The sequence below is a fragment of the Tupaia chinensis genome, unplaced genomic scaffold (genome assembly GCF_000334495.1).
Source record: "Tupaia chinensis unplaced genomic scaffold, TupChi_1.0 Scaffold000099_1, whole genome shotgun sequence".
In the NCBI taxonomy this organism is placed as follows: Eukaryota; Metazoa; Chordata; class Mammalia; order Scandentia; family Tupaiidae; genus Tupaia; species Tupaia belangeri.
This window is the reverse complement of record NW_006159563.1, coordinates 4,328,792-4,340,176: the sequence shown is the minus strand read 5'-3', so window position 1 is coordinate 4,340,176 and position 11,385 is coordinate 4,328,792. Positions and strand designations below refer to the sequence as shown.

At 36.9% G+C, this 11,385-nt stretch overlaps 1 protein-coding gene across 4 annotated transcripts in view; it reads left to right on the top strand.

Annotated features, from left to right (window-relative positions):
- The first annotated feature begins 1,539 nt into the window (after positions 1-1,539).
- The window catches only part of ZFYVE16 (zinc finger FYVE-type containing 16), a 52,643-nt gene continuing 42,797 nt past the window's right edge, over positions 1,540-11,385 (top strand). For 3 of the 4 annotated variants that reach the window (XR_003548564.1, XR_003548565.1, XM_027769954.1), the window contains exons 1-4: positions 1,540-1,668; positions 2,488-4,739; positions 7,065-7,161; positions 10,308-10,469. Coding sequence is in view for 2 of the 4 variants with exons in the window: in XM_027769954.1 (XP_027625755.1) it covers positions 1,599-1,668; positions 2,488-4,739; positions 7,065-7,161; positions 10,308-10,469 (2,581 nt within the window). In the remaining 2 variants the exon portion in view is untranslated. Of the gene's footprint in view, positions 1,669-2,487; positions 4,740-7,064; positions 7,162-7,992; positions 8,046-10,307; positions 10,470-11,385 lie in introns of those variants that run through there. The other variant, XM_027769955.1, reaches the window with a different exon arrangement.

Genomic DNA, 11,385 nt, shown 5'->3' with positions numbered 1-11,385 from the left:
GTAAGGTATCTCAGGCTTATTTGGTGGAGTTTTTGCTCTTTACCAGTGGTTCATCTTCTTTATTTTTTCGTAAAACTGACTTTTAGGGGCTGGCAGGTGGTGTGGTAGATAAAGGTGCTGGATTCCCACATGACCGACTACAGTTCAAGTCCCAGACCTGATGACTTTCTTTCTCACTTTTTTCTCTCTGTCTATGTCTGGTCAAATTTAAAAAATAGTAATAACAAATGGAATTAAATAAATAAATAAATCTTTAAAAAAACCCAATTTTTAGTTTTCTTGTGCCTCTTTTTAAAAAAAGATTTATTTACTTTTAATTATATTTATTATTATTAGTCTTCAATTTTGACCAGAGAGAGAGACACAGAGAGAAAGGAGAGTGAGAAAGCAAGCCTCCAGGTCCAGGACTTGAACTGTGGTCGGCCATGTGGGAGTCCAGCACCTCAACCACCACTCTTCCTGCCAGCCTCTCTTGTGCCTTTTCTTAGGTGCTTGTTTTATATTCCTTTTTTAAAAGATTATTTAAATTATTTTAACTTTATTTTAATTTGACCAGAGAGGGACAGAATGAGAGAGAGAGAGAGAAGGAAAGTGAGAAAGCAAGTTGCTAGGTCCAGGACTTGAACCAAGGTCAGCCACCTGGGAGTCCAGTGCCCTTAGCCACCTGCTGACCCTTTTTTTTTTTTTTTAAAGAGATTTTTACTATAGGGTCTGTGCACTTTTTGGAGAAACAGAAAGAAAGAAAGCAGGACATCACCACCTGCTGTGGGTATGGCCATGCTGCAATCCCTTCTCCTCCATTTTTCTCTTGGGATTTTGGGCATGCATACACAAGTGCCCGGCTTGAATTTTAAGCTGTATGTCTGGGACTTGAACGGTGGTCAACTACATGGAAGTTCAGTGATGTAACCATTACACCATTTGCTGATCCCTGTTTTCTATTCCTTTAATTTTTGTTTTTAGCTTATTAGTTTTCAATTTTCTTTTATATAAGCATCTGTAAGGCTCTAAACCATTCCCTGAAATACCACTTTTGCTGAATCTACATGCTTTTATATGCAGTATTTTTATTCATATGGAGTATATATTATTTGATATATAGTATTTATAAGTATTTTAGCTCTTTATTTTATTTATTTTTTAAAGAATTACTTTATTTAACTTTATTTTAATTTGAACACAGATGGCCAGAGAGAGAGAGAGAGAAACTGGGAAACAAGCCACCAGTCAGCCATGTGGGAGTCCAGCACCCTTAACCACCACACCACCTGCTGACCTCTTAGCTTTTTATTATAAATTGGTTTTTGACCCATGAGTTATAAATGTGTTTTAAAATTTATAATGCAAATGTTATGTTGTTAGAGTTGGTTTTCATGTCAGTTTTAAATGAAGAGAGGCAATTTCCCCAGCTAAATTGTAGATTTATCAAAACAGTACTCTTAAATTGTATTTCTTTGTCTCTTCTCCAACTGTATTTCTTGGCATGGAGTAGATTACATAGTATTTATATGTTTGAGAACTAAATAAAATATCATACTTTTATTTATTTTTGTTTTCTAGGTATAGAAGAATAAATTCTGAATAAGACTACAGGTAGGATGGATAGTTATTTTAAAGCAGCTGTCAGTGATCTGGACAAACTCCTCGATGATTTTGAACAGAACCCAGGTCTGTTGGTTTTCCATTTTAGCCACTAGTGGTATTTCTAAGTGTCTGTATTTCAGTTACCTCAGGTATAGAGTACTCTTAGCAAAATTCTATTTTGATTTTGGTGCCGTTATTAGCCCCTATAAAAAGTTCACTAATTTCATTGTAACAGATTAATTGACTTTTATACTGAATGAAACCAAAGGCCAGAAATAGAAGTAAAGAAACTAGAAGTTTTTTTCTCATGTACAAATTTAGCTATTAAATACTTATTAAAAGCAACATGTGAAGTCACATTGTTAGCTCCTGTAAAAAGTTAACTTATTTTATTATAACATTTGAAAATATTATTGTACTGAATAAAACCAATATCCAAAAACAGAAGTAAGGAAAGCAGAAGTTTTTTCTCAGATACAAATTTAACTATAAGAAAACTTTGAAAGTGGCATATGAGCAAACTGAAAAATTGGTGTTTCTTTACTATGCGAGTCCGTATGAAATCTAGGAAACTGGAGGGCAGAGTAAAGAAGTTAGATTGCTTTTCAGTTCTTCCTTAATCTGGTTTGTATAAAGCAACTGAGTTATTTTGACCAGAATTTCTGTCACTTGAATACTTCTACATTCAAAAGTAAGAGCCTGAAAGTACTTTAAAGCCAGATTAAAAACTAGTTTTGGGGGGTTATTAATTTTGCAAAAAGGTAATCTATCTCTGGTTTTAAAAAAAAGCTTATGTAGTTTAATTTTATGTAGTTTAGAATTCATAGAAAACATAGTATCTTTATAATAATTTTTATTTTATTTGGGACTCCTGAATAATGTTATGTCTCTGTTTTTAATTAGATGAGCAAGATTATCTCCAGGATGCCCAAAATGCATATGATTCTACCCACTGTTCAGTTTCTTCAGAGTTGTCTTCCTCACAGCTAACTTCACTACTACCAAAGGACCAACAATGTTGTGCCTCATCAGAAACATGCTTTGAAACAGATGAGATTTCCCTGAACAAAAAAACACTCACGGGACTAACTTCTATACAAAATGAAAAAAATGTAACAGGACTAGATCTCCTTTCTTCTGTGGATGGTGGTACTTCAGGTGAAATTCAGCCTCTGTATTTGAGACGATGTAGTAAACCTGTCTGTGATCTGATAAGTGATACGGGTAACTTAGTTCATCCAACTAATAGTGAAGAAGATATTAAAAAATTGTCAGATGATTTTAAGTCGAGTGCAGATTCATTGGTTGGATTGGATTTATTTTCAGCATCAGATACTCTGTATGTTTCTTCAGTAGACCATGGTAAAGAGACTGTTAGAAAAGAACAGAATGAGGCCAACTCTGAATTACAAAATAGAGAAACTGGGGGAATGAAAGAATTGGGTATAAAAGTAGAGAAAACATTTTCAGACTCTAGTAATTATAGCAAAATGGAAAATTTAAAGGACAAAAAGATCTCTAATAATTTAGAACCAGTTACTGATTTTAACATGTTATCTACTTTGACTCAACCAAATTCCAAAACGTTCGATACCAAAGACAGCCTACAACACAAGAGTCAGCCATGCAATTCATTAGAAGAAGATGGTTGTTTGGTGAAAGAAGAGGTCGATGTGGCAGTCATAACTACCATACAATGTTTAAAAGAAGGAGGCAGAACAAGTGCTTTGCCTGATAGTCCTCCAAAAAATGAAAGCTTATGCTTAAATAATTCAAATTCAAGAGATGGAAATTCCAAATTGCCTGACATTTCCTTTCAGGAAGATAGGACTCCTGTGTTTATAAAACAATCTGCAAAAGAAGACTCAAGAAATTTAGGTCTTAAAGATAATAATGATGTAATCCAAGATTCCTCTTCAGCTCTACATGTTTCAAGTGATGACATACACTCCTCATTGTCCTGTCTTCCAGTATCTGGGTCTTTGTGTGAATCATTAATGGAAGATAAATTACACGGTGATTTTTTGCCTCAGAATGAACAAGAAGATAATATACAAGACACAGTGACTTTGGATGAAGAAATGCAGAAGAGTATTATTTCAGGTGGGGAACCATTCAAGGAGACTGATCTTTTGAAACAGGAAAAATATAAAAACATACTTTATCAGCCATTAATTGAAAAGATGGGAGATAGAGAGGTAGGTCCTGATCAGATGGAAATCGGAATTGAATCTTTGAATTACCCTGTTAACATCAGTTCTATAGCTGCAGAGTGTCAAATAGAGCCTTCTGACACTGATGCTTCAGCGTCTCCTGATTGCTGTGGAAGTCTCACTTTTTCAAGTAGTGCTAGGGATGGGCAAGACTTGGATTACTTTAATATTGATGAAGGAATGAAAAGTGGCACTCTAATTAGTGATGCTGAGCTTGATGCTTTTCTGACAGAACAGTATCTTCAGACCACTGACAAATCTTTTGAAGAAAATGTAAGTGACTCAAAATCTCAAATGAATCAGGTAGATAAGAAAAACTTGGATGATGGAAATATCAATATGCATTTCAACACTGAAGCAGGAGCTACTGGGGAAAGTTATGGTATAAATATGATTTGTGAAACAGTTGATAAACAAAATGCAGTAGGAAATGGTGGCCTTTCTTTAAGGGAGAAGAACACAATTCCAAATGAACAAGAGTTACCCACCAGTAAGTCTGAGGTTACAAATGAATTACCATTCTCTTCTATTGACAGTCAATCTACTCATGTTGGAGGGGCCAGACCTAAGCAATTATTTAGCCTTTCATCAAGAACAAGGAGCTCAAAGGAACTAAATAAGCCAGATATTCCAAATATGCCAGAAAGTGAACCCCCTATAGCAAATACCATTGCTCCAGAAACTTGTATTCCAGGTTCTACAAGTGATCCTCAAGTTAGCTTCAATTCTAACTACATGGATATAGAAAGTAATTTTGAAGGTGGATCCAGTTTTGTAACTGCCAGTGAAGATTCTTTACCTGAAAACACTTGCAAAGAAGGCTTAGTTTTGGGCCAGAACCAACCTACTTGGGTTCCTGATTCAGAAGCTCCGAACTGTATGAACTGCCAAGTCAAATTTACTTTCACTAAACGGCGACACCACTGCCGAGCATGTGGGAAAGTAAGTTATAAAAATCTTTAAGTCTTTTTTCTTTGAGGCATTTTTAATAAAACCTATGGCTGCAACATTGAATTCATTTAAAATAGATGTTTTTTCCCTGCCAGTCATGATATATATATATATATATGGTACTGTCATTTTGTAGATCGCTTAATGTTGAGTAAATGTCACACTGTCATGTCATGAGTATTAACTACATGCTGGGCAATGAGGAACACTACTCATTTTTGTGAAATTTAAGAGAATGTGTTTTTATTTCTTGAATATTGACACATTAGAAGTTCCAAATTCAGTCAGATCCCCCTTTGTCCTTAAGGACTTAATTTTAAGATCATTCTGCATCTAGTGTTTTGACCGATGCCTAGGAAAACAGTGAAAAGCAAATTGACTTGTACAAGGCTCAGAATACTGAAAATGACCTCATTTCTGTTCTTAGTGGGTAAAATGATTGCCTCTGAAAATGGGGCCAGCAGGTGCCATAAATAGTTAAGGTGTTGGACCCCCATGACTGATTGTGGTCAAGTTTTCAGACCTGGTGGCTTGAAAATCATGCCAGGTGCATGTGTTTGCGTTCCCCAAGTCCCAGGAAAATGGAGGAGAAGGGATTGCAGTGTGGCCATCCCGCCTCCAGGGGTGATTTCTCAGTTTTCCTCCCACTGTCTCTTTCTGGTGAGCGCATAAGCCCTATGGCAAAAACCTTTAAAAAAAAAATAGCTTCTAAACTCTAAGGGTCAACTGTAGAAACAGTATTGCATTTTTTATTAGCACTTTTCAATACAGGTTGACTCTCCCTTATCCAAAATGCTTGATATTGGGGCCAGCAGGTGTCATAGTGGTTAAGATGCTGGACTCTCACATGGTTAACTGCAGTTCAAATCTCAGACCCAGTGGCTTGAAAATCACATCAGACACGTGTGTATACATGCCCAAAATCCCAGGAGGAGACTGGTGGAGAAGGAATTGTGACATGGCCATGTCCTTGAGTGGTGATTTCTTAATTTTCCTCTCCCTGTCACTCTCTGAGATTGGAAGCAATTTGGATTTTAGATTTTTTCAGATTTTGAAATATTTGAATTATACATCAATTACACTTGGGGGTGGGACCCAAGTCTAAACATGAAATTGTTTTATATACAAATTATACATACAGCCTGAAGATAATTTTATACAATATTTTTGTATTATAGCATTTTGACTAAGACTTGTGACATGAAACCAGGTATGGATTTTTCCACTTGTGGTGTCAGATCAACATTTAAAAAGTTTCAGATTTTGGAGCATGTCAGATTTTGGATTTTTGAATTAGGGGTCGTCAGCCTGTAGTATGTTGATTTTAGACCAGTCTTTTTTTAGCAAAATAATATTCTACTGTTTAAATCCTTTTTTTAAAAAAAATAATTTATTTTATTATTTATTTATTCATTCATTGATTTTTTTTTTTTTAATTTGACCGGAGAGAGACAGAGGGTGAGAGTGAGAGAGGAAGTGAGAAAGCAAGCCACCACTCCCAGCCATGTGGGAGTGTCCAGCGCCCCAACCACCACGCCACCTGCTGGTCCCTAAATCCTTTTTTTAAGAATCATTTTATTTAACTTTATTATTATAATTATTATTATTATTTTCCAGTTTTACCAGAGAGAGACAGAGACAAAGAGAGGGAAAGTGAGAAACTAAGCTGCCAGGTCCAGGACTTAAACTGTGTGGTCAGTCATGTGGGAGTCCAGTGCCTTTAATCACATGCCAGCTGCTGGCTCCTCTACTCTTTAAATCTTTAAAGAAAGAACTATAGAAAACTTTTAAGTTATAAACTTATTCTTTAAAAAAAGTTTTTGTGGGAAAAACAGATGGCATAATGGGTATGTCACTGGACCCTCACATGGCTAACTGGTTCAAGTCCTGGACCTGGCAGCTTGAAATTCATGCCACCTGTGTGTGCATGTGCATGTTTATGTGTGTACCCAAAATCCCAAGAGGAGAATGGAGGAGAAGAGACTGGCATGGCCATCCCTCCTTGGGGGGCATTTCTTGCTTTCTCTCTCTATTTCTCCAGCTAGTGCATGTACCCTATAGCAAAAATCTCTTAAAAGAAAAAGAAAGTTTTTGTTACTTTTTCAGTTAACAGAATTGATTTAAAGGAATTCAGAGACATGGTCTTATGTCACAGAAACCTCTTTCTATCTATGATTATTGTAATAAAATAATGAGGAAAATGAAGAAATGAGGAAAATAGGTTTTGGTTAATTAGAATTGAGACCTCTCCTTCTGGTTCTAGTATGTATAAATATATTTAAAACAAAAACAAATTTATTATTTTATTCTCTGTAGGTATTTTGTGGTGTCTGTTGTAATAGGAAGTGTAAACTGCAGTATCTAGAAAAGGAAGCAAGAGTGTGTGTAGTCTGCTATGAGACTATCAGTAAAGGTGAGTTTGAGCTTAACTTATTTTCTTCCAGTAATTGAATATATCTCAAAAACTATTGGATTGTGACGAAGATAAACTTCTTTATTTTCTTAAGGCAAAGACCTAGTGTTGACTTATCTGGCTTAGGTGGGACATCCCAAGGCTTGGTTTCTCTTCTTTTTGTTCTGCTCTCACAATTAATACTACCAGTCTGAAAAGGAAGCATTCAGTTTCTGGAGTGGCAGTTCATTAACTTTTAACAGGTACCAAGTCCCTAAATTCTGCATTTCATCTGCCTATTTGTTTTCATCATCACCATTGTCATCCTCATTGTTTTAATCTAGACATTTATAGAGTACCTATCAATAAATAGTATTCAATATTATATACTAATAGGATAAGGCAAGATAATAGTCCCCACTGTTTGGGAAATGATAACCTAAAATGGAAATGAAAGATATGGTAGTAATATGTATGATTTTGTAAATTTGTCGGTCTGCCACCCTATTTGCATATTTTTGCCTCATACTTTTTTCCCTCTCTCAATTTAAAAGTTTTGTGTGTGTACACTACCCATCATTTCTCTGACTCTTTAGCTAGCTGCCATTATCAGCAAGTCTTGGTGGTCATTGAGTTCTCCCTGGTCTTGTGTATATGTGTGTTGTGTTTTGCCCCCAAATATTGTTTGTTCTTTTGAATACTTCTTGGCATTTTCAAAGATATGTTGACAGTTTAATTCCCAGTGAATACGCTCGGACCATTTTTTACCAAACCTGTGCACTAGCTCAGACACTCCTTCCTGTTAGGAAAATTAATACCTGATAATAATCTGTTTTTCTCTTTTGAATGAAGATAAATTTTTTCAGCAGTTCTCCAAAAAGCTCTGATGTGAGTCTTAGCCTGAGGTAAGCTGCTTTTGACCTCTGCTGTTGACCTCTGCTCTGGAAGATGATAGAATATAATCTTTTAATATTTCTGTGCTACCACCATTGTTTGTGCAAGAGGTTAGCTTGTTTGTAGTGTTTTGTTTATTCCTATATGCCGTTTCGGTAGACAATAAGACAACTGCTGATGCTATTAGCAAGGCAATCTGTTAGAATTCAGAAGAATTTAGAAATTAAATTAATCATTAATTTGTGTACCTTAAGAAAGCATAAGTAAGTTATTTTTAAAAATAAGTTATTTAAAAATCAACTTTAGGGTTGAAAAAGATAGAAGTGATTATTTAATGTTATAGATAAGAGGAGAAAAATGGTTCCATCATATTCATAAGATACATTCCATGAATTAATAGAAGAAAAAGAATAGCATTTGAATAGAGATTGTGAATAATGAGAAAGGTAAAGGTATGCTTAGATTGTATGAGTTTAAAGGAAGCACGCATGTGGACGTCATTGGGTGGCTCTGGGACCACTTGGAAATGACTGAAACCCGAATAAGCCATTTGGACTTCAGTGGTTAATGGAAGCTACTTCAGAGTGCTAATGTTCATTGGTACTTGAGGAAGTTTATTTATAGTGGATTAGTTTGGAGAAGTGCTCAACGGAGGAATGCCAGTGCTTTCTGATTTTTTTACTGTTTTCTTTTTTTTTTTTTTTTTTTTTTTTAGGTTTTCGCCATAGCGTGCATGCACTTGCTGGAGAGAGACAGAGAGAGGGAAAGTGAGAAATCATCACCTCCTCTGGGGGTGGGGGAGCACATACAGTCACTTCTCCTCCATTCTTCTCTTGGGGTTTTGAGCACACGTGCTTACATGCCTGGTGCAAGGCAGTGTGGAAGTCAGCGCCTTAACCTCCATGCCACCTGCTGGCCCATTCTGTTCTGTATTTTTTGTATAAAAAATTATTCACTATGGGCTAGCAGGTGGCATGGTGGTTGAGGAGCTGGACTCCCACTTGACCCACCATGTGAGTCCCAGGCCTGGTAGATTCAAAATCACACTAAGAGTGTGGGCATAAGTGCCCGAAGTCCTGAAAAGAGACTGGAGGAGAGGGGATTATGGCTTGACCATCTCCCTTGGGGGATAATTTCTCACTTTCTCTCTCTCTCTCTGTCTTTCTCTGCCTCTCTCTAGTAAGCACATGTGCCCTATGGCCACACATCTTCTTTTTTACTAATTATTTATTTATTTAATTTTATTTGCTGTTAACTATATTTTAATTTGACTAGAGAGAGAAAGCGAAAGCGAGAATGCAAGCGTCTGGTCTGGGACTTGAAGCGTGATTGGACATGTGGGAATCCAGCTCCTTTAACTACCATGCCACATGCCAACCCTGGCAAAAACTCCTAAGGAAAATTATTCAGGCACTGTTCTGTGTTCTAGAGCTCTAACCGAGAACAAACTAGATACTTCATGTAGTTTATGAATGTGGGGAGATATAGTGAGCAGAGAGAGTATCAGATGGTGATGATAACCTACATGAAAATGAACAAGTGTAAAGGGATGAACAGCAATGGATTCATGGCGAGAGGTAATATTTTTATATGGTGGTCAGAGTGAGGCTTTGTAATATTCTGACATGTAAGCAGAAACTTAAGTGAGAGAATAAAGTTATATGAGTGCCTATGGGAAGAACATTCTAGGTAGAATAATAAAAGCAAAGTCCCTGAGCCAGGCAAGTGCTTGCTTTACTTGTTGAACGCAGTCCTGGGTCACATCATTGTGAGCAAGTTGGATTGCTGTGAGGGCTGAAGTCAAATAAGTTACCAGGAAGGTGGAGTAAGTAGAGATGAAGATTATGTAGAGAAATCGGAACCATTGTAACAGCTTTAATGTTTACTCTGTTAGGAAACCATTAGAGGATTTGTGAACAGGAGGATGATGAGTTATAATTTATGTCTAAAAGAATCACTCTGAACTGTGTTGAAAATAGAGTCTAGAGGTGCAAAGGCAAAAACAGAGATCATGTTAAATAAGGATTATTCTTTGTAGTATATATCAAAACACCAAATAATATTGAAATAACTCTCCTTATCGATATGGAGTGCTGCCAACCACAGTAAGGAACCTGTGCTAGTTGTACAGATGGTATCTTTACCAGCTCCCTCTTTTTCTTGATAAGCCATTTATTTTTTTCCTTACAACTTGAAAAATGAATATGTATTATAATTTATTTTGAAGTTCAAAAACACCTGAGAATTTAATGGTCTTGCTTTTCCCTTTATAGCCCAAGCCTTTGAAAGGATGATGAGCCCAACTGGTTCTAACCTTAAATCTAATCATTCGGATGCATGTGCCACTGTCCAGCCTCTTCAGGAGACCCAAACCTCCAGTACATCTTCACCTACAACTTTGCCAGTCTCAGCACTTAAACAACCAAGTGCTGAAGGTAACAAGAAGAAAATGCTGTGTCGTAGACTGGAGATAAATCACTAAAATAGAAATTATCTAGTGTAGTCAGGGTCTAGATAGGAAAGAGAACCCAGTGTCTAGACAGATAAGAGGAGGGAGTTAACACAGACACTTGGTTACACATGTGCACATGTATGTTGTAACTGCAGGAGGCAGTCACTATCACTAGGACTGGGGAAAAAAGGAGAGGAAGTGTCACTAAAGCTTGATGGAGGGGCCGCAGGGGATAAGTGGTTGTCAGACCTGGGGTCGGGGTGGAGCACCGCATGCTGCTGTGATCTTTGGGGAAATACCAAGTAGCAGGTGTTGAAACCGTGAAGGGACCTCATAGGGTTGATGCTCAGATGACTGAAGAAGAGTTCCAGGTTTGATGTTAGGCATACTGAAAATCATGGTTCCTGCAACTGTATTTGGTGGTGCTGCTGCCATTACAAGGATCCTGGAACCAGAAACAGAAAGAAGTCTCCCTTTTCTCCTTTAGGTCTGCCATCACTATCTATCATTGGCAGAACCTGACCAAAGGTAGCTAGCAATGAAGTCTAGGGGGTTGTACTTTCCAGATGTCCAGCCTGACATAAAGGGTACCATGTAGAGGGGTGGACTTAGATTTGAGAGACATCCCATTTCCTTAAAAACCTATTTTTAAATGCATGTTTTACTACAATAATGAAATGTTTTTAAATTCTGCTTTTAAATCTTTGACTTAATCTATACTTGCTTTTTTTTAAATTAATAAGATTTATTTCTGATTGTAGTTTGCTACGGATGCATGCGTTTGACATGTATGGGGTGGGTTGTGGGGGTAGAGATAGAGAGAAAGTGAGAAATCACCGCCCAGAGGGGATGGCCATACCAGTCTCTTCTCTTCTGTTCTCTTGGGACTTTGGGTACAC